This window comes from Xyrauchen texanus, chromosome 26 (assembly GCF_025860055.1).
Source record: "Xyrauchen texanus isolate HMW12.3.18 chromosome 26, RBS_HiC_50CHRs, whole genome shotgun sequence".
Classification (NCBI taxonomy): Eukaryota; Metazoa; Chordata; class Actinopteri; order Cypriniformes; family Catostomidae; genus Xyrauchen; species Xyrauchen texanus.
The window spans coordinates 12,849,629-12,873,737 of record NC_068301.1 but is presented as its reverse complement, the minus strand read 5'-3'; the positions used below and the strand labels follow the sequence as shown (position 1 = coordinate 12,873,737).

Sequence of the window (24,109 nt, the reverse complement as noted above, 5' to 3'; positions counted from 1 at the left end):
ACAATTGTCCATGTTAGTTCTTTGTGCATTAGCTAATGCTAATATATATGACGTTTGATATTAAAAATGTAGGCCTATTACTATATGTTGAAATTAACATTAATCAAGATTTTAAAAATGATGTATTGTTCATTGTTATTTCATGTTAAAAAATGTTAACAAATGAAACCTTATTGTAAAGTGTTACCAAAAAAAAATCATAATTTTTGTTCAACTAAAAGGAAAATTATTTTTTTAAATTTAGTTATTTATATAAAATAAAATACTGAACAGCTGAAAGATTGTTTTGACACCTCTTATCAACCACAAAAAACAAACAAAAATACTGCAAAAAGTAACGTCATGGATTATGAAGTAGGTTAGTTTTAATGAGCAAAACTAAGACAGTGAAAAGTGACAGAAACAAACTTGTTAGATAATGATTCAACAAATAATAAATGATAGAGAGCAAAAGTGTTACAAGCGATATAGTTATGAAATACAATCAGCTGTGCAACTAAGGGACTATTTATCCTGGAAATCATCCTGCAGCAGAAACAACATATCCTGAATCCCGTAAACAAATGTTACCTTTGTATTTTAGCTTCTCCCGACATTCAATTCAAAACACCCACATTCCAACCTAATGGACGCACCTCGCCCTTCCTGTATCTGTCATATTGCTCCGCGCACACAACATACCCGGTGTCGCATAAAGAAAAAATACAGTCTTAAAACAATGTCATCTAAATATACTAGCAAAATATTTTCTATAACTTTTTGCATTGTACTTACAGTAATAAATATTGGCTTCATCCTAAGCTGTGCCGCTAATGTGCTCTAGTTTTTTGGGTGCGGTAGGATACATGAACCGGATTCCTAGTATAAGAACTGTGTCTGATCAACGCCATTTTAAAATCTAGATAAACAGCAGAGCGGAAGGTTTAGGCCAACTACACGCAGGACAACAGCTTACCCGTCCGGGAGTCTCACCGGCTGGTTTGGCTGTTTAATTCCCATTGGGATATCGAGACGTTGGTCAGGCTTCTCCCTCCAGAAAAAAAAGGATTCGCCGTTTTAATTTCAGGTAAGGTTATGCATGTGGAATGATGAAACTCCAGGTAGTTTGATGGGAGCATCGGGAGGATTTTCCCAGGGTTTTCGTTGTAAGACTTGGGGTTGGATCAACTTTCTGCGAACTGGACATTTAAACATCCTTTGATTAAAGTGTACGTTAGTTTTACGCTTTTGCTATTTGTTTTCCAATGCGTTTATCTAAATCGCAAGTATGTGCACGGCACACACTAAATCTTGTTGTTTAAAGCATCTTGGCAAACATTGGCTAACGGTTAGCTAACGTTACCTTTTATTCCGTTCAGTGGTTCGCGCTAACAGCGAACCTAGAATAGATAATCTAGAATATTAGTCAAATGTTACACCATACCACGTAATTTTCCACATTAGTATCTTGTTCCAACATCTTACATTGACTTATCTTAACTACATTATCTATGGTTGAGTTTTCCTCTACTTCAACAGTTTGTAGTTCAAGTACTTATTAATTCCCAGCTGATAAACATTTGATTTTGTCTCTTACGAGCATTTGCCAAAAAAACATTATTTTAGCCCATTAACTGCGTGTAGTCTGTAATATTAGAGACAATCAAGGGTAAATGTGTGTCAGACATAAATGAATCATTTTTAATCAATAAACCAAAATGAAGAAACATTTTAGATGTCTTTACTCTAAATTGAAACGGTGCTGTAATATGTGTTTAGAGTTTAAGTTTATTTGCGAACTTAATTTAAATTTAAGCCTACTCTTGTAAATTGCTTGTATTATGTTTGTCATTTTATTTAAAAGTACTCCTAGTGTATTAGTTAATTTATGTTTTGCCGAGCCTAATAGCAGTGCTCTCCATACTTTTGCTACGTGGTTATCCAGAACTTGTTTATACAGTTGTGAGTGTTTGGACACGCAATCTAAGTCTCCTAGATTTTTTATGTTATAGTTGGTCAGATATATTTTGACTATAATTGTGTCATTCGATAGGGAAGTTTGCTTCAAGGTTTTTAAACTATTGAGCATTGCTCTTCCTCTAAACAAAGGCCCCATTCCCGATGGCCGAATTCCTCCGTGCGTTCAGGGGGGCTCGGGTTTCTCCTTGCTCCCAGAACAGCTGTTTCTCACACTTTATTCATATGTGCCCACCTTGAGAGACGCACCACAACTGACTTCAGTTCAGCGTTTCTCCGTCAAGTGTGGGCGGAGCTTAAGTCCGACTGCAGCGTGCGCTCTGGAAACTGAAGAGGTCGAAACTTTTCCACGAGTGTGTTTGTGGCTCGTCTGACTCCGAGTTATGCTGCGGTTGCGTACCTTTGCGGGAAATACCCACAGTAGTCTGTTTAAAAACACATTTTCCCATACTACTCAGAAAACATAGATGTTTAATGAAATAACTTTTTAAAACTTGATACGTTTATGAATTTGAACCTTTAAATTGCGTTGCGAAAACGTGCAATGGTTTATTTAAAGTATATGGATTTGAGGTGCATGTTGACTCTAGCTACACCAAAAGCAACGAAGCAGTTTCATTGTTGAAGCTATACTTTTTTTTTTTTTTTTTTTTGTAGATGAGATGGCTTAAAGAGTATTTAATTCAAGGTAACTGCTTAGGTTTACATTGGCTAATAGGCCTAATTTAGAGTAGCATAATTTGTATAAATATTTTGACTGAAATGAACACAATGCTGTAAGGGGGTTAACATGGGCCATGTCCACACCAATACATTTTCAGTTTAAATAGCTGTTTCTCAATAACCTAGTTTCCATCCACTTCTTGCACTTTTTTTTTTTTTTGTTTATCGACAAAATGAAAATGTTTAAAAATGTCTTCTGCCTGTTTCCGTTCAAATGGCCTTTTATCAATAAAAAATTGTGTGTGTGATGACATCATTCTTAAAAACATTTGTTCTCCATGCACTTGATGACATGCAAGAGAGAGATTTTGTTTTGGCACTCCTGTACAGTTGAAGTCAAAAGTGTACATACACTTAGGGTGAAGTCATTAAAACTCATTTTTCAACCACTCCACAGATTTAATTATAGCAAATTATATTTTTGGCAAGTCGTTTGGGACATATACTTTGTGCATAACACAAGTCGTTTTTCCCGACAATTGTTTACAGACATAATATTTCGCTTGTAAATGACCATCACAATTCCAGTAGGTCAGAAGTTTATATACACTAAGTTAACTGTGCCTTTTTGACATAAGGAAACTGCAAATGGAGGTGGCCTATGAAAACGCACACTATTCTTTGCACTTTGGAAAATGAAAATTTAGGTAACTGAAAACGGGAGTTCTTAAATGAAAACTGATTCGTTTGGATGTCTCCTCAATGGCATGCACTGTTCAAAGCTAATCTAATTTGCACCTTTTTATGGAGTTTTTGGTTTACTGAATGTGTTTTTAAAAATTCATCAGCTGAACGATTAACATGCTTAAAACGGTACAACCCATTGAAGAGACAAATTAATATGGTGCTACTCTGATGGGGCAGTGGTGGCTCAGTGGTTGAGGCTCAGGGTTACTGACCATAAGGTCGGGGGTTCAAGCCCCAGCACCACCAAGATGCCACTGTTGGGCCCGGAGCAGGTTGCTCCGGGGGATTGTCCCTGTAATAAGTGCACTGTAAGTCGCTTTGGATAAAAGCGTCTGCCAAATGCATAAATGTAAATGTACTCTGCATGGGAAGTGGATTCACAAACCTTATTCAAATCAAGAAACTTGCTTGCCCTATGCAGCATCATCTCCTTTTGTGTTAACAGGAAAAAGCAAGTAAACCTTTTAAAACCCATTTAAGGGGGGGGCTAATCAGGCTGCCTTCTGCGTTTTACTTTGAAAGTTCCCGTTTTCAAATATGTTCCATAATCAGGTGATTTGTCTGAGTACTAACCTCCTGAGATCCAGTATATAATGCTAACTGGTGCCACATGGAAAGCCCTGGGTCTTTGTGTCTGACTACCCTTAGTGTTTGTGTGGTAAGAGCCATTCTAGTAAATTAATTCCAGGTCAGACTCACCACTGTAGAGGGTTGCACATGCATTAGTTCATAAACTACCACAGCTACCTCTGTTTGCTCACGATTTGGACCCTCTCCCTTCACATACATCCATAAAAAGCCTAATTTATTAACATTGGCTTGGCTTCACAGTGCTGCATTTCCCGCTAGTGGAGTCTTTTAGTGCCGGCCAGCATTTGAAGTGCTGTATCTTGTCTCATACAGACACTCATACACACTGGAATGTCCAGTGCTGACTCCAGGATGTTATCATAAGTGAAGCTTCCTGTAATTACCTGTATGTGAATTCAGCTTTTATTAAGGAATGTCGCAGGTTGGAAATGGTTATTTTAGAATTGTTTACAGTAGCACTTTGGAATAGTGTAAGGTACCAAATGTATAACACAGGGATTCTGCATTTCTATGGCAAGCTGTTAAAGGAATATTCTGGGTTCAGTACAATTGGAGCTCAATTGACAGCATTTGTGGAATAATGTTTATTACCACACAAAATAATTTCAAGTCGTCCCTCCTTTTCATTAAAAAAAAAAAAAAAAATCAAGGTTACACTGAGACCTTTTCAGTGGATGGGGATTTCTTGAAATGAAATGCTTAGACTAACTATTGCCAACAAAAGCCTTCATCAGCCAATTAACAAGGACAATTGCATCTATGTAAACTTCTCCAATTAATCAAGATGGACTTCAAAGACTTTGGTCATTAATCTTACAGTTCAAACACAATCAATGTTTAATCACTGACCCTTAACACTTAGTTTAATAATTTTAAACCATGATTTTACCTATACATAATTAATATTTGCATTACATTCATAATGTTAGCCAGAGGGGAACTGGCCCGCACAGTGAGTCTGGTTTCTCCCAAGGTTATTTTTCTCCATTAATTTACATCTTATGGAGTTTTGTGTTCCTTGCCACAGTCGCCTACAGCTTGCTCACTGGGGTTATTAATACAATTATAATTTATTTTTAAACGCTATTAAAAATCGTATTTTATCTAAATTACACAATGATGATTAATCGACTTTATAGACATTACAGTTTTATCGTCCGTTAATGCTGATAATCTGTAAAGCTGCTTTGAAACGATGTGTGTTGTGAAAGGCGCTATACAAATAAATTTACTTGACTTAAATTGACTTGTCAACCGGGTTGAGAAATTTAATGTGAATTGTCCACTGTAATTACCAAAGACATTATTCCTGGTAGAGGGAAAAGTCTACAAGACATCTGATTGTTTTTTTTGTCATTGAAGTTGTCTTAAGACCACAAGAAGATTAAGTGAATTAATATACACCAATCAGCGTTGTTGTATTATTTTTTGCAAAGAACATGTATGGCTGTTAACGAATTGGCATAAAATGGTAAAGTCAAAAGATATAGTCTGTTCATATGCTTGAATATTAAGTAAAGCAAGAAAAGCACTTCCAATAAATTGTTCTTAGTTAACTTCGTTTTGCACAGTAGCTATAGTACTACCACGGACTAACTTCATAATACTGGTGGTACCACAGTGTTTTACATTAAATTTAGTTGTATGTACTTCACTCATGCTTATGCAGCGAGATTCTGATAAGAGCGCAAGGCATAGTCAAGACACAACTGCTGAAGACCTCCACCTCTGGGTGCCTTTCAATCATTATGTCTCTTTCTGTGTAAGCTTGTGCCAAATCATCATCATCAGTTATTGGCACACATCCAAAATTTCAGTGCTCAATTTAGCATTCGAATGTGGATTTTTATCTTTAATTTTAATTGGACGTCATTGTGCTAAATGCTGTCGATTTGAGCTTTGCTATTAAACCTGGAATATTTGTTTTAATCAGTCAGCCATTTATGCTCTCAGACTGCCAGGATGCTCATCCAGCTGAGAACCAACACTTAACCTAGTTGCAGGGGGTTGCAATTTGGCTGAAGAGCTCTGGAGTGCATATGTAACACTTGTCCAAATTGTGAACATGCTATCTTGCACTGATCTCCCCTGCTGCATGATTCTCTTCCTTTCCACATCGCCAAATCAGCATTTGGATGACGTTTGTGCTGTGATTAACCACATTGATACTGCTTACTGTCTTTCTGAATAGGTAGTTTAGTTGGAAACTAGGCTAGCAGTTCAGTTTCCACAGTGATTGGTTGCAGCATGTACTGTGCATTTAACCTAGATATTGTGACGTATATCAGGTCTTGTGAGGCCCGCAGGATGTGAGGGCTGATGTTGTTCTCCATTGCGGCAGGAAGACCGATTCTGTCAAGGTTTTGTTTATGTGGTTTTCCCACTTTCTAGATGCTGTGCTGTGAAACTTCCCCTCAGGCCTGTGAGCTGGGGTCTATTAATTAGCCTGTTTAGAGAGAAGGGTTTAATCTGATGCTGTTTATCATTTAAACAGCTTTTACTCATTTCTTTGAGGGGAGGAAGGGGAAGAATCATTTATGTGAGTTAATTGCTGCTCAGTGCGCTAAAGGCTTGTGCAGGAAGGTTCTGCTCTGCTTTAAGCCAGCTTAAGGTAACTTATATTGTCTTCTGGATGCTTGGGAGCTTTACATTTATTGCGTCATCTCTTCACGCTTCTAAATATGTACTCAACCCCATAAACTGACATCCCTAGCCCGAGGCTCTGTGCGTTCACTAGGGCTGCAACTAATGATTATTTTGATTATCAATTATTAGAACGATTATTCGTCTATTCTACGGTTATTGCAACGATTAATCATTGGCTCTTAACCGATTATTAAGCTTGTGCCCCAACTTAAAGTTGTATTAACATGTTTACTAACAATAAAGATGACAATCATCTTCTAAAAATACCTCCAAAAGGGGGGCCTGGGTAGCTCTGTGAGTTTGAATTGGGTACACCTGTACACCTAATTATTCATGTGATTTTATTTATTATTTTTTTCTAATAAGCCACTCATGTGGCAGCTGTGCAGTGTATAAAATAAAACATATGGATCAGGACCTTCAGTTTGTTTACAACCATCAGAATAGGGGAAGAAATTTATCTCCACGATTTTAACCATGGCATGATCGAGTATTTCTGTAACTGCTGATCTCCTTGGATTTTCAGGCACAACAGTCTCTAGTTTACTCTGAATGGTGTCAAAAACAAAACGTCCAGTGAGCGTCAGTTATGCAGTGGAAACACCTTGTTAATGAGAGAGGTCAACAGCGAATTGCCAGACTGGTTCAATCTGACAACTCCTATAACACTTTACAATTCTAATGAGAAGAATAGCATCTCAGAACGGACAACACGTCAAACCTTGAGGCGGATGAGCTACAATGGCAGAAGACCACGTCGGGTTCCACTTTCTGTTTTTGGCACAATACTGCGTAAACTCTAGAAAAATGCGTGTGAATGTCCCAGGAGATCAGAAGTTACAGAAATACTCAAATTTACCTGTATGACACCAACAATCATTCCACGGTCAATCACATTTTTTCCTCATTCTGATGGTTGATGTGAGCATTAACTGAAGGCTCTGACCCATATCTGATTGATTTTATGCATTGTGCTGCTGCCACATGATTGGCTGATTACATAATTGCATGAAAAAGTAGGTGTACAGGTGTTCTTAATAAAATGGTTGGTGAGCGTATTTATTTGGTGTAATTTCCATCAAGTTGTAGTTTTGCCAAATGTATGCATTAAGTCCTAAAATATGTATTGTATTTACAATCCATAAAATGTAAGCTATGGAATTGGCATTGGCTAGACAAAGGAGGTTGCCATTTTTGTTTCAAAAACATTAATGTCATTTCCACCACTGATTTGGCCTTCCACAGAAAGTAGGTTTATAAATGCATGCATAAATCCAGGGAAAGTGCTTATCTGGTTATTTAGCCCTAATCCATTCCGTGTGTGTGTGTGCGTGACCCAATTAGGGCACATATGTTGTTTTTTTGGTAATTTTCTTGCTAATTATGGTGTCCGTCTGTTGCTGCAGTGCTCTGAACTGCAGAAGAAGCCCCCCACCCCATAAATAAGAAGTTGGACAGAAAATAATTTTTCAGCTGCACAATCTTGGTGATTTTTAAACTCATTCCTATTATACTGCTTTAATGACAAACTGATTACCTAAAAATGTGACTTAAAATTTGAAGCTTCTCAAATTGTGCTTCATGCTTGTGGATGATGTTTGTTTTTTTTTTTTTTTCATGTAATTTGGGTCCGTCTCCATCATCCTGGAATATTAGTCAGCAACTTTGGTTGAAAATGTGACTTCCTAATGGTGGAACAAGTAAATCTGATTTCATTAAGTTAAAGGCTCTGCTGGTTTATTCTACTCTGGCTGTTTGGTTTTAATCACTTAATTTGAGGTGCTTGATGCTGTGTGTTCTCTTCATCTTTGGATGAATGAGGCTGACTATCTCCTCGGCATGTTTTTACTGGCACTGCCATGATGACTCACCATCCCATCTCCCTCTCTCGTCGTCTTGCGTGACACCCTGCAGTCTAAATGAGGGGAGATTCCCACAGTTAACACTGCCTTTAGGGTCTGTATTATGTAGATTAAAGCCTCTTTCTAGCTGAAAAACAGCTGGTGTCTGAGCCAAATGATATAGTGGGTTTAAGTCAATCTTTTTCTTAACTGTTCTATGCTTGAATATGTTTGACTGGCATGCTTGAACAGATTTTTTAAAATCCTAATTGGATTTATTTTTTTTATATATACATACAGGTTTGGAAATCGCTCGGGCTGAGGGATTGACAACGATGGCTACCCAGTGTGAGTATTTCTCAATGTCCATGTCAGGTTTACAACATGCTTGTCTAATGACGCAGATACAGGCATGCAGATGAACTGATAATGAACAGGGTCATTTACCAAATGCTATTCCAATAAATAAATGAATGGCATAACCAAAAATTAAAAAGATGGGGGAGGGCAAATGTAAAAGTTTAAGAATTGGTCAATTGGAGTAGCTTTATCCGAGTTACAGTTTGAGGTGGCTTGCTTACCGTTTTTCAATTCTAATACAGTTGCCAAGACTATATTACTTAATTGGAAAGCGGAACAAAACCATCTAGAATGCATTGGTGTAGCTTACTGAGGGAACATTTGAAGTTGTGAAGTTAACGGCAAGCTTAAGAAATCAAACTTTTCCCTGGTCTGTAGCGGTGTCCTGTACAACATTCAACTTTGAATTACTTTGTGTCCTGTTTAGCTGACCTGATGGAGCTCGATATGGCCATGGAGCATGATCGAAAATCTGCTGTAAGTCACTGGCAGCAGCAGTCTTACCTGGATTCAGGTATCCACTCTGGGGCCACTACCACAGCACCATCGCTCTCAGGGAAGGGCATCCCTGAGGAGGAAGATCTGGACAACCCTGTTCTCTATGAGTGGGAGCAAGGCTTTAACCAGCCCTTCACACCTGAACAGGTGGCAGGTATGTGACCGTTTATGCTTTAAAATGTAACTTTGAGGAAAGCGTTAGTTCACCCCAAAATTAATTTGTTCACTCACCCTCATGATTGAACCTGTAGGACTCTTTAATCGGTGGAACTCGAAATGAGATGTTAGGCAGTATGTTAGTCTTGGTCCCCAACTTATATTGCATGATTTTTCTTTAAAATAAAAGTGAAAGGTGACTGAGGCTGTCATGCTGTCTGAAATCTACTTTTGTGTTCCAGACATGTGGATAAGCATCTGGGAGAACTATCCCTGAGTAGTAGCAGACATTCTGTGTAAACCGTACAGTAGTGGACATTTTTTTACTTCCTGTGTGCTTGATCACGATTTCTCCTCTTAGACCTTGACGGGCAGTATGCCATGACCCGTGCCCAGCGTGTCCGTGCTGCCATGTTTCCTGAGACTCTTGATGAGGGCATGCAGATCGCTTCAACTCAGTTTGACTCTACGCACCCAACCAACGTACAGAGGCTGGCTGAACCTTCCCAGATGCTCAAACATGCCGTGGTCAATCTCATAAACTACCAGGATGATGCTGAGCTGGCCACCAGAGCCATCCCCGAGCTCACTAAACTTCTCAATGATGAGGACCAGGTTAGGAGGTTATCATTCTAGTACATCTTTTATATACAAATATTTTAGTTTATTCCCCAAGGTGTTAATCCATGAATATAATTATTTTTGTAGGGCAGTCAGTGCAGAAAAAGTTTGGCTGAAGCTAAAAACAGAAGAATTATTATGATTAAAAGATTGATTATAGCAATACAGAACCTTAGTATTTTGAGATACATTTTAGAAATGTAGTGGCCAAAAAATGGAAATGAATGTTTCAAAAGCAAAACCTTCAATGTGGATTTTCATCATTTCAAGTGATTGAATGGTAACTGCAAAAGTTTGTGGTTGCCTGGCTATTGATCATGGGTAGTTGAGAAAGATCCCCATTTCTGAATGTCTCATTCCATACCTAAAGTAATTACCATTCACAGTAGAGTAATGAAGAACTACTGCGAATGGAAAGGATCTGCTGAATGGACTAGTAACCAACTGTTCGTCTTCCTGTACAGGTGGTGGTAAACAAAGCCGCAGTGATGGTGCACCAGCTCTCTAAGAAAGAGGCCTCTCGCCACGCCATTATGCGCTCCCCACAGATGGTGTCTGCCGTCGTGAGGACCATGCAGAACACCAATGACGTAGAGACTGCCCGCTGCACTGCCGGCACCTTGCACAACCTATCACACCACAGAGAGGGCCTTCTCGCCATCTTTAAGTCAGGTGGAATCCCTGCCCTCGTCAAGATGCTGGGGTAAGGGTGCTTAAATGCTTCTGGAGACAACTGACTTGGCTTTTCTGCTTAAAATGGTATAATGTAGGTTATAAATGGAGTTTAATGGCAGCGGATGCTCTTGAGAGAGGGCTTTTTCACAAGATGTCTTTGAAACCACTTAAAATGTGAAGTTTCCCTTTTATTAGCTTAATTCTTTTTGTGTTCTAAAGGTTAACATTCACCAGCTATCCATTAAACCGAAGTTTCTTGATCATTGCAATTCATAGGTCTCCTGTGGACAGCGTGCTTTTTTACGCCATCACCACCCTGCACAACCTCCTGCTTCATCAGGAAGGTGCAAAAATGGCTGTTCGTCTAGCTGGAGGCCTTCAGAAGATGGTGGCCCTGCTCAACAAGACCAATGTAAAATTTCTGGCCATTACCACAGACTGCTTACAGATCCTGGCTTATGGCAACCAGGAGAGCAAGGTATAAATGTTCAGAACTAGAGGAAAAACTTACTGCATTAATCTGTTTGAAAACAGGGTTCCACAGGTCTTAAAATCTTAATTCGCCCTTCCGCATATTAAGGCTTTTAAAAATCGGTCTTCAATCAGAGCAACAAGTCTTTAATTCATAAGGTCATGGCATTAAATGTGGGATTGTTTTCTCATTGCATTTAAGTAGGGTGACCAGACATCCCCAAATGTATCTGGTTACTATGGCAATGATTCATGCTTAATGCGCAGTCTTTGTCCATTCAGTCAGTGCAAGTATTAGTTTTCAACAACCAGCTGAAAGAAGCAAATCCATTTCTTCATGCAACATGTGAATGCTGTATGCAAGCGAGTATTTTTCTGTCACTGTTAATTACAATTAACAATGTTACATTCAGACAGATACACTGCAATTTTTACATAGGATAAGCACTTGTATGTTGATGTGGGGGATTTATTTTGAATTTTGGGTTACAATGTGTACCTGACATAAGTCATTTCATAATTACACAAGCAATATGACACCGTATGAAAGGCATAGACTACATGGAATTTGTAAATTTTAAAAAAAAGAAATAAAAAAACCTAAAATGTGGTTAAATCATGAAAAATCTCATGAAAGTCCAGAAGTTTTCATACCCCTTTTGTTTTTATAAGTTTCCACACAAAAGAATGTATGCAAATAGCATATAATATATTATATTTATGTAGTACTGCCCTTCAAAACTGAATAACACAGGATTTACTCTTGAACAGGATGATGTGTGTAAATAAAAGTTTGCACTCCTTGGTTCTTGTGCATCAATAATTGTTTGCCCCTTTTGTAATAGTTGTGTATGAGTCCCTCAATTGCTCCAAGTGTCAAAATCTGGATCTCATCATATAGCCACTGAAGACCTCAAATGTGCATAAGATGCTGAGAAACTAAATTGCACAGTAGTTGGGGGGGGGGTGTTCTTTTAAAAAAAATGGACATTGGGGGCCTGTGTAGCTCAGCGAGTATTGCCGCTGACTACCACCCCTGAAGTGTGACTCCAGCCAGGTCTCCTAAGCAACCAAATTGGCCCGGTTGCTAGGGAGGAGAGGATCACATGGGGTAACCTCCTTGAGGTTGCGATTAGTGGTTCTCGCACTCAATGGGCTGTGTGGCAAGTTATCGTGGATCGCGGAGAGTAGCATGCAGTAGCGGAGGCAACTGAGACTTGTCCTACGCCACCCGAATTTAGGGGAGTAACCGTGCCACCATGAGGACCTACGAAGTAATGGGAAATGGGCATTCCAAATTGGTGAGAAAAGGGAAGGTAAAAAAGTGGACATCACTTCTCAGGACAAAGCAGGGACTCTGGAACAATTATAAAAAAAGTAATTGATTAAGAAAGCCATATTAAAAACCAAGGGAATGTAAACTTCTGAACAGGATCGTGTGTAAATTCAGCTACTATTACGTCTTGTGGAATATATGTGAGGATCCGATATGTCAAATAGTATGAATGCTATTTTATTTTATTTTTTTATCCCTCATTTAAAAAAATTAATACAAAATCACTATTTTAGAGTGAAGACTAGGCCTAATTTCTGTGCCACACAGCTTACATAAGATTGTTGAATTTTCATTGAAGAGTATACGGTATAGGTGGTGGTATGTGCTGCTTCAACTGTCAGTAAGTGACACAGCTGTGTTGTAGAGGAATATAGCTGATGCAGTGGGTCTGATCAGAAGGTGAAAGTTATTTCCACATTCTGGTGTTTTGAGAGCAGAGGTATTCAAGATTAAGATACTTTTTGTAAAATGAGTTAAAGTAATGGAGATCTATTGAAAATTGCATTTTTAAACTTTGAAGTGTTGATATAAATCTGACTATTCATGTGCTACCTAGACATTTACATTTAGAGTACATATTGACGTATTGTCAATAAAAGGTCCAAGTCTTAAATTTAGCTTCATAAAACCTTCAGAAACCTTGCAAAAATAAATACATTATCAGTCAAAAGATGTTTCTCAGAATGACAGCTTTAAGTGCAAGAGTGCAAATGGACTGTATTGATCTCCTTTATTCATTTGCCTTCTCACTTGCCTCAGTTGATCATCCTGGCCAGTGGAGGACCTCAGGCTCTTGTGAACATCATGAGAGCCTACACGTATGAGAAACTGCTCTGGACCACAAGCCGTGTGCTCAAAGTGCTGTCTGTCTGCTCTAGTAACAAACCTGCCATTGTTGAAGCTGGTACGTACACCCACGTTACGATTTTGTGTGTGTATTCAAGCACCTGTGATGTCACCGTGTAATCTCTTGCTGGCTGGTGTTTCAGGTGGTATGCAGGCTCTTGGCCTTCACTTGACTGATCAAAGCCAGCGTCTGGTACAGAACTGCCTTTGGACACTCAGAAATTTATCAGATGCTGCCACCAAGCAGGTACATGAAGCTTGTTGCCTGGTGTAAATTTAATTGAGATTTTAAATGGTATGTTTTTGTTATTAAAGACCATATTCCCTTTTGTGTTGTAGGAAGGAATGGAGGGACTTCTTGGCACTCTGGTTCAGCTTCTGGCTTCAGATGACATTAACGTTGTCACCTGTGCAGCTGGCATCCTGTCCAACCTCACATGTAACAACTACAAGAACAAGATGATGGTTTGCCAAGTGGGTGGGATTGAAGCCCTGGTCCGCACTGTTCTCAGAGCCGGTGACAGAGAAGATATCACAGAGCCTGCTGTCTGTGCACTGCGCCATCTTACCTCCAGACATCAAGATGCTGAGATGGCCCAGAACGCGGTCCGTCTCCACTATGGCCTGCCTGTAGTTGTTAAACTGCTGCACCCACCCTCACACTGGCCACTGATTAAGGTAAGTGTAATGCAATTTCATACACAAAAACCAAAGCCCAGTTTGTTTTGAAGAGAAGTTCATGTTTGCATGTATAGCTTTAGCCTAATTCTTTCCACATTCTTTTAGGCCACTGTCGGTCTCATCCGTAATCTAGCACTCTGCCCAGCCAATCATGCACCACTACGAGAGCAAGGTGCAATTCCCCGATTGGTCCAGCTGCTGGTGAGGGCACACCAGGACACCCAGAGACGCACTTCTATGGGCAGCACACAGCAACAGTTTGTGGTGAGTAAAACACTGTTGGTTTTGTTTTTTTTTTTTTGGTTTTTTAACAATTTTTATTGATTCTATTCAACAAATTAAATGAGCATAACAGAAAATGCGGAACCAAATTATATAAAATTTAAAAGGCCTCCAAAAAGGTCAAATATCTGTCCCACTTCCCATCAAACAACCCCAGATTGCCCAGCCTTCTACATGCCATCTCCTCAAATGCCACCACCCTGACCATCTCCATGCACCTCTAAATGAGAGTGCTCCAGCCAACTTCCTTCCCCTGAGAATAACCCGTCTGCCGATCATAAAACTGACCTGGACCCAGTTCTTATTTACTTATCTCCTATATTAATGACCGCCCCATTGCCTTAAATACAGAGCCTGGGGCTAAATACAATTTGAGTGCGTTAGGTTTTTAAAGGGATAGTTCATCTCAAAATGAAGATTCTTTTCATTTACTTGCATTTTGTTTGGAATCTGTATGATATTCTTTCATGGAGTGCAAAATATTACCCTCAGTGACCATTTACTTTCATTGTTGCATGGACAGAAGAATTCAATAGAGATTGGTGACTGAAGTAACAATGACTATGTATATATGGACACCAGAAAATGGGTTATTTCGAGAAAGCAGTGTTCCAGTTTACATGCGACGTACATGCGACGTACACATGCGTTTTGGTCTGTATGCAGCTTTGCTATTTCATTCTCTTTTCCAGAGTTGTTGCAGTTTTTGGTTTCTTTGCATCGTGACCTGCTGGTTCCATCCTATAGCATTTGTTATTCGGTCTGTTCCCATGCATTCGCACTCTTCAAAGACCCATCAAAACGACTTATGTTTACACGGCCGCATTAAGCGGCGTTCTCTGGGAAAAACATAGCTGTGTTAAACCGTTTTCTCTTAATCCCTCAAATAGTGTAAGGAAATCGGCATTCTCATTTACATGGCATTTCAGAATGCAGCTTTCTGCAAAAACCCTGGAATAAACCATTTAAGTGCTAACATGCGTTCCATGACTAAAGGTTAGTCACATGGTTTCGGAAAAACACGAGGGGGTGAGTAAATGATGGACAAATTAAAATTTTAGGGTGAACTATTCCTCTTTATATTGAAGGCTTTTTATGTTGTCTGGACAGCTAAATTATACTTGTTGAAGTGCAATAAGTTGCATTTAAACTGTAAATTTAGTAGTAATTGTGGAAATCCAGATGTGTATTTTATACTAATAGTGTGATTGTAATATTCAGGAAGGAGTTCGGATGGAGGAGATTGTGGAAGGCTGCACCGGAGCACTTCACATCCTGGCCAGAGATGTACACAACAGAATTGTCATTAGGGGGCTCAACACCATTCCTCTGTTTGTGCAAGTACGATATACACTTAGTTGTACAAGTGCACACACATCTGTCTTGTCCAGAGTCTAGATGCATGCACACTTGCCACTTATGGACTATCCTCTTGTGACTATATACATGAAAGATATCATGGGCATCTTTAATCATGTATACCCTGGGATTATTTATAAACGTCTAAGTGCGGTCTCTTGTCTTTCTCTGTAGCTGCTGTATTCACCCATTGAGAATATCCAGCGGGTAGCCGCAGGAGTTCTCTGTGAGCTGGCTCAGGATAAGGAGTCGGCGGAAGCCATTGAGGCAGAAGGAGCCACAGCTCCTCTCACAGAATTGCTGCACTCTAGAAATGAGGGAGTGGGTGAGTGACTTCCCCCTAATGACCACAAACACCATAAAGCATTACACCACATTAAGAATTATGCCTGAAAAATCGTAGTTCTTTTGAAATGAATAATCTACCTTCGATATGTTGTTCTGTGTAGCCACATATGCGGCAGCAGTGCTGTTCCGCATGTCCGAGGATAAGCCTCAGGACTACAAGAAGCGTCTTTCTGTGGAACTCACCAGCTCTCTCTTCAGAACAGAGCCTATGGCCTGGAACGAGGTACGAATAATAGTGCTCACACTTGGGCACTAAACTAATACTATATTCATTTAAACTTAAACCATTAAACCATTTTATTTTTCACTTTTAGACTGGTGATCTAGGTCTTGATATGGGTGCTCAGGGAGAGCCTCTTGGATACAGACCAGATGGTAAGTGATTCATTTTGAAATAAAGTGTAGACCTCAATATCTCAACCCACAACTCAAAACCCACAAGTCTCAATTTTTCATTTCACGTCTCTTAGACCCTAGCTATCGTTCTTTCCACTCTGGCTATGGTCATGATGGTCTGGGTATGGATGGCATCCTGGAACATGAGATGGTAGGCCACCATCCTGGAGCAGAGTATCCAGTGGAGGGACTGCCTGACTTGGGTCACGCTCAGGACCTGATGGACGGCCTGCCACCCACAGACTCAAATCAGCTGGCCTGGTTCGACACAGACCTCTAAACACTCACACAGTGTAAAAGTATTGAAGGTTAGGAAATATTCAAAAATTGTGTACTTGTATGTTCACTGCATTATGTTAAGGTGATCTCTTGGATGTATATTAATGATATGCCCATTTTTCTCCACAGCTGTATTGTTGAATGAATCTGCATTGTGATATTTGAAGAGTCGTGGAAGGTTTGCCAGAGGGTGGACTAGTGTTTCAGAAAATGCCTGACACACAACACACTTGTCACAGACTAAAGGCATATTTCTTATAGGAAATAATGAAAGTCTTCTCCTTTTATTGCTCCGACCCCTTTTTGTTTCTTGCCTTGGATGGAAAAATGCAAGTACAGATGGATTTGATGCAGATGCTGATGAGTGCACATGAAAAATATCTTTTTAAAAATGGAACTATGATTCTTTTAGCCTTTCATTTTATTACACATTTTTTCTTTTTCACTTTTTTGCCCCTAAATCATCCTTTTCATGGTACTGACTTGAGCTCTATTTCAAAAAAAAGAAAAAAAGAAGATCTTTATTATTTCCAATAATTTGTATTCCATGTTTTTGTATGCCTTCTGTAGTGTTAAGTTGTAGTTGACATGCCTCCATTTGGTTTCTGGAGCTTTATCATGTGCTTGTGTATAACACTAATCTCACTTCCTATGTAATCTGACAAAGTGAAACAATGTGTAGCTTTTTATATGATCCGTTGTTAAAATGGTGGTTGTTGGGAGTAAAAAGTATATGCATTCTTACAAATGCTTAAAGGTGAGCAAAGAAGCTTTTCAGTGTCACTATTGTTCCAAAAAGGGTGTGGATGGGGGGGTAGATGGGGTTTATGAGGTATACACAGACAAATCTTTTCTATGCTATCTGGAGGTATAGTCTCTATTGAAGCAACGTCATTGTTAGCCTGTGCGGCTTATTTTGGGAACATAGATAATGACATATCTAATCAATAAAATACTTTTATTCCATTCTGTGTTTGAGTGATACCTAAACCTGAATTTCATGAAAATATTTATTGGGACTTTTTTATTTATTTTTTTTCATAGCCATTTTAGTTTTTTCTTTAAAAATACATTTTAAATATTTTTGTAATGGTTTCTTTACTGTATTGCAGTTTTATGAAAATGTAAGAACTATGTAGGCAGTACAATTATGTTCCCCAAATTCCAATGAGGTGGGTTTTATTTTTTACTGGGTATTGAGAATGGGTTGAATATGACCTGGGAATCGGCTGTAAGTGCAATGTAGTGCTAATGTGGTTTTAAGATGCATACAAGCTTGAAGCTGAGTTTCTTTTCTCTACTACCTGTCCTTCATTTCCACTGTGGTGTGTGTGTGTGTGTGTGTGTGTGTGTGTGTGTGTGTGTGTGTGTGTGTGTGTGTGTGTGTGTGTGTGTGTGTGTGTGTGTGTGTGTGTGTTGCAGCCACTGAACCTTTTTACATGTCTGTGTGAAATCAAAGTTGAAGATTCCGTCTCGGTGAATCACCCTTGGGGGAGTAGAGAGGATCTCCGTTCACTGAATGCGTGTGGGGATGAGGGCAGGAGATGAAATCTGTGCTTGTGTGCAGACATATGGGTGCATTAACTGATCAGCCCCCTTTTTTAATAATAGGATCCATATGAGCCTCAGATCAGAGTGTTCCTTTATCTAGATTGATGTCTTTGGCTTGACTGCTTCAGATCAGTTGGATTTAATTAACTCTGGCTGGCAGTTCTGATATGATGTATTAATTTTGTTTTAAATGTGCTTTCAGTTGACACATCTGTCCTTAGTTGCCAGTCCTTCTGACTTCAGAGATAAGCTATATACATTTTTTGTTTTATTTGTATATGGTTGCTATGTTGTAGGCTGCTAGGTGGTTAAAATAAAAAAAAATATGTCTGGTTCCTATATGGCTCATGCCCCTCCTTCACTGTGTAAATCTATGGGATTTTCCACCTGTTTTATCATCAGCCAGTTGAAAATCGTCAGTCTGATTGCTTGGAAAGGCAAACTCCTCTCTTAAGTCAAGCAAATTAAGGCATATCCTAAATGTAGGATGAATAATGCACCAAAGATTAATACATTGGTTAGGGGCTTGTTAGGGGAGTAATCTGGGTTCAATACAAGTTAAGCTCTTATGACAGCATTTATGGCATAATGTTGATTTCCACAAATTATTTTGACTCGTCCTTTTCATTAAAAAAAGCAAAAATTGGGGCCTGGGTAGCTCAGCAAGTAAAGACGCTGACTAGCACTCCTGGAGTCATGAGTTCGAATCCAGGGGTGCTGAGTGACTCCAGTTAGGCTTCCTATGCAAACAATTGGCCCAGTCGCTAGGGTGGATAGAGTCATGTTGGGTTAACCTTTTCATGGTCGCAATAATGTGGTTCTCACTCTCGGTGGGGCACGTGGTGAGTTGTGCGTGGACGCCACATGTGCTAGGTCTACGCTCAACAAGCCATGTGATAAGATGGGTGGTTTGAAGGTCTCAGACACCGAGGCAACTGAGATTTGTCCTCTGCCGTCCGGATTGAGCCGAGTCACTACGCATTGGGAATTGGGGGGATGTCATATTGTGGAGAAAATCTCTCTCCCCCCCTCGAAGTTACAGTGAGGCCCTTACAATGGAAGTGAATGGAGACCATTTTTGGAGGGTTTAAAGGCAGAAATGTGAAGCTTATAATTTTTATAAAAGCACTTACATTAATTCTTCTGTTAGAACTCGTGTATTATTTGAGCTGTAAAATTTTATAAATTGTGATTTTTTTTTTTTATAGTCGTTTTAGGGTTTGTTAACAACATCGTCATGGAAACAAAGTTATAATATTGGCTATAACTTTTCACACAAAAGGTTAATAAGCATTTTTATCACACTAAAATCAAGTTACTACACTGTTTATGTCTTGCGGCTATACTTTAGAAACTGAGTATTTTAACATTTACTGAATGGCCCAATATACTTCCATTGTTAGTGCCTCACTGTAATCCAGATTTGAGCTTTAAAAAAAAATAGGGCCAAGTCAAATAAAATTTTTGAGGTAAACAGTATTACGCCACAGATTTTGTTGATTGAGAATACCTTGTACTGAACCTGGAATATTACTTTAAAACCACTCAATTTAAGTGTGAGCAATAGCAAAACAATCTCAAGATTTCTCTCAATAATTACAACAATGTTTGAGTATATCATTGTATAGATAACTGAGTTCATGGCCCTGTGTGCACATTTTGTTTGCTTAAATCTGAATGCATAGAACATTGTTATACCTTTAAATTAGCTGGGATGCATCAGCATTTTAACACACAGTTCAAAGTAGGTAATTTTATGGACGTCTCCAACTCTCTCTCTCTCTCTCTCTTTTTTTCTTTTTTGTCTTAGAGAAAATTTTCACAGAGGCCTTGCCAAATGGCGGTTGCAGTTTGAAGTGTTGCCAGAGTTCTTTGTGCTGAGCAGCCTTCACCGCCTCCACAAAAACACACTCATCCCCCTCTTCACATAGAAAGAAGGTGGATGGAGTTGCCCAGTTTGGGCAGGGGGCAGGGCAACATATACAATGGCTTATTTGTGAGTTTGGAAAATGTTGCCATGTCTGCTTAATAGAAGCAACTATGGGCTTGTGTTTTCAAAGTCGCTCATATATATGTGGGAAGCCATGGTTGGGATTTTTGGGGCTTATTTTCAGAATACAGTCACATATTTGGGATTACTAGTGCTTGAGCTTGACTAATAGCAGTTGTCAAATATCTACATTACAAGTACAGTAGGTGTACAATTGTTCCTATTAAAGTGCTCAGTGAGTGTATATAAGTAATGATCCCTGCCTTTCTATAGTATAGGTAAAACCAAATACCGACTCTCCAGCACTCATGCGTATTTGCTCGCAAGCAAGAAAAAGTGCCTTGGTTAGATATTGGAAACAAGGATGACTTTGTCCATTCCGATGCAATAAGTTCCCAATATTTAGAAACGACCCTCAAGATAAAAAGTAATATACAGATGTGTTGGAGGACTTGAGCGCAACAGTCTGGTTCCAGAAGTAAAAATCCCATTCAGTGTTTCTCACCCACACCTATCATACCACTTCAGAACATATGGATTTAACCACTTAAGTCATAATGGGCGTGACGAATTCGGCGGCAAACGCTTCATCCCCGCCAGTGAGACGCACCTATAGCCGACAGCTTGGGGACGGCGGCAAAACGAAGCCGTGCGGACATTTTTTGCTATCTGGGTATGGATTACTTTTATACTGCCTTTGTTTGCTTTTTGGAACTTCAAAGTTCTGGCCACCATTCACTTGCGTTAAATACACCTACAGAGCTGTGACATTCTTCTTAAAATCTTTGTTTGTATTCAGCAGAAGAAAGTTATACACATCTGGGATGAGGGTGAGTAAACGATGAGAGAATTTTCATTTTTGGGTGTATTATTCCTTTAAAATCAACCTTTGTAATGCCTCTCACCTTGTAGCTGGTTGGTTTGGTTCATGCCATAAACCTAGCAAACACTGGGAAAATCTTCAACTATTCTTTCTCATTAGCACATATTTTAGCTTGTTTACATCCTGCTAACTTCAAAAATCACTTAAAAACCCCAGGCGAATCTTACGGAAAGCTGAAAGTGTCAGAAATATTATTATTATTATTATTATTATCAATGTTTAACAGTATATATTGTTACAGCATGCAACTTCAGATTTTTGAGTGTATCTGAGGCTGAGACAAACGTTATTGAGTCCTTTTAGTTTTAGTTCCAGTTAAATTTGAATTTTTATAATATAAACAATACCTCACATATGAAAAATGTAACTTTTATTATAAAGTGTATTATATTCCAATATTTCATAAAAGGATAGCCCTAAACACAGAGGTCTGATCTCCTGGGATTTTCACACACAGCAGTCTCTAGAATTTACTCAGAATGGTGCCAAAAACATCCATTGTGGGCCAGTTCTGATGATGGAAATTACTTATTGATGAGAGAGGTCAACAGAGAATGGCATGACTGGTTCGAACTGACAAAGTCTACGGTAACTCAGATAACCGCTCTGTACAATTGTAGCGAGAAGAACATAATCTCAGAATGCTATTCTGAGATGCGGGTTGCCACTGTTTTGGCAGCACGAGATGGTGCTACACAATATTAGGCAGGTAGTTTTATTGTTGTGGCTGATCTGTGTATACAGTACAAAGTTATTGTCAATTCTGGAAATGTAGAATGTCACACTCATGTTTGCAATGAGACATGGTCACAATGTCTGTTCCAAGAGAGGGATGGCAATGTAAAGTACAGGAGATTTTATCTGCCCTGGAGATAGGGAGAGAGCGAGACAGCCCAGGAACTCACTGACCTTCCCTCCCACATATTCTCTTACCTCGAGGCAACACACCTGTGTGGACGTCTGTGTGTGTGTGTAAGAGAGAGAGAGAGAGAGAGTCTATGAGATCAAAGCTTATAGACAGAGCATGATCTAGTGTCTGTCAGTCCCTGGCACTTTGAAGACGACAAGGGGAAGTGTCAATGTAGAGAATAGTTTATTGCAGTTCAGATTTCATCCTCTGGAGCTATATGAGCTGTGGGAGGAGCTATTGTGGATCAAGATTTGGTATTCTAGTACAAATATGATCTGAAATGTTTTTAGGGGGTTCTGTGGCTCAACTGGTAGACCATGGTACTGGTAATGCAAAGATCATGGCTTTGATTCCCAGGGAACACAAATGATAAAATGTTACCTTGAATACACCATGAGTTGCTTTGGATATAAGCATCTGACAAATGCATAAATGTTCATTCTAATTCACTTTAGAGTGCAAAAGCCACGAAAAAAGCACAAATATTAATTTTAACTAATCCGTTTAAGTTGAAAACCTCTGTTTTCAGTTTCCTAACATCATCGTTTCTCAAAGTATGATGTTATGGAGATTGTTCATTATTCCCGGTAGTGCCATAGTGACATTTTTAATGGGAATGACAGTGAGGCTCTGAGGGATAGACTTACATCTCTTCAATGGCATGCACAGTATAAAGCTTTAAAAAGCTCCTAGATCACTTCAAATTTTTCTCAACTCATGTTGTCTGGAGTTTTTTGTCTACTCAATGGTCTTGCAAAGATGTTCTTCCAATGTTTTGTCCACGGAATGATCCAAAAACACTTAAACTTAAAAAGACTGTGTGTCTATCCCTTACAGCTTCATTGTCATTCCTGTAAAAATCTAAGATAACTGTTAATAAGGTCGTTGAATGGCAACGTTGAGACTGCAATGCATAGCTGCGTTAAATGTGCTGTAAGCATTTTTTTTTTCATGGAAAGGTACGCAAAAAAATTTATTATATTACTGAAATAAGTGTTGTAAAATATCTCACCTGTTTCTGTGACAGTTCTAGACTTTATAAACAAAAATTGTATCTGCGGGCCGTGGTCTCTAACGCTTTTGACCTGTCCCTCATTTTGCGTGTTCTTATATTGTTGTAGTTGAAGTTAATTATTGAGACTTACTGACATTTTTATGCCATATTGCTCGTAACAGTTATCAGTTGAGGGTGCAATTTTTCTGCCATTTCTGTACAAAGTTGGTCTCAATAAAGCTTATTTGGTATCTTTAAAGTGCAGAGTTTTGGAAAGAGGTGGTGTGGCTGATCCAATGGCTCTGTTTCATGGAAGTAGAACGGCTAAAATTGCTTACAGCACCTTTAAGTTATGTATTGCAATCTGACACATTTCAGAACGCAACAACGCGTGAAATCGAGCTTGCGGTGCCAGATGGGACCTCATTCACATACTTGCGTATAGTATGTTTTGGACTTAAGAATCTGGCGGGGAGTCAGATTTCAGCACAATACCGTTCCAGTGTGGATGAGTTTAGACGTAGCGAAATAAGTGCATTTTGGAACAAAAACGTATTAGTGTGGATGCGGACTAAGTATTAAACATCCTTTTAGCAACCACATAGCAATGCCCTGGCAACCAACCACAATGCTCTAGAATCATTGTAGCAAGTGTGCAAAGAAAATGTTAAAATCTTGTATAAAAGGCTACAGTGTTCGAAAATACAATTAAGTGTAGTAGAGAGACATATTGTGATTCTAATTCAAACTACAATGTTAAAGTCTCTTTTCTGATGGTTCTTATGAGGCAGCCGAGCTGTTTTGAGTGATTTAGCTGACTAAACAAACCTAGTCCTAATTCACCATTCGTTTGTAGTTAAATGTTAAGTGTAAGCTTGCTGCCAATGTATAAAAGGTCGTAAAGCCCCATAAACACACAAAGTGATACACATGCTTATTCAGCCTGTCTGACAAGAGCAAGGGGAGTGTTGCCTGGCAACCTGGGTTTATAGCAGGAGAAGCACTTATAGCCACTCTCGCACTCACGCT

General features: G+C 39.1%; 1 protein-coding gene across 1 annotated transcript; it reads left to right on the top strand.

Annotated features, from left to right (window-relative positions):
- The first annotated feature begins 889 nt into the window (after window positions 1-889).
- On the top strand, window positions 890-17,704 carry LOC127619922 (catenin beta-1-like). The gene is made up of 16 exons (XM_052092954.1): window positions 890-1,066; window positions 8,745-8,792; window positions 9,232-9,456; window positions 9,820-10,073; window positions 10,544-10,782; window positions 11,031-11,232; window positions 13,321-13,465; window positions 13,551-13,654; window positions 13,747-14,085; window positions 14,194-14,352; window positions 15,592-15,711; window positions 15,904-16,054; window positions 16,179-16,300; window positions 16,392-16,452; window positions 16,548-16,781; window positions 16,882-17,704. Exons 2-15 carry the CDS (start codon window positions 8,780-8,782, stop codon window positions 16,751-16,753), a joined length of 2,340 nt encoding a protein of 779 aa, XP_051948914.1. The 5' UTR covers window positions 890-1,066; window positions 8,745-8,779; the 3' UTR covers window positions 16,754-16,781; window positions 16,882-17,704.
- Window positions 17,705-24,109: the final 6,405 nt, after the last annotated feature.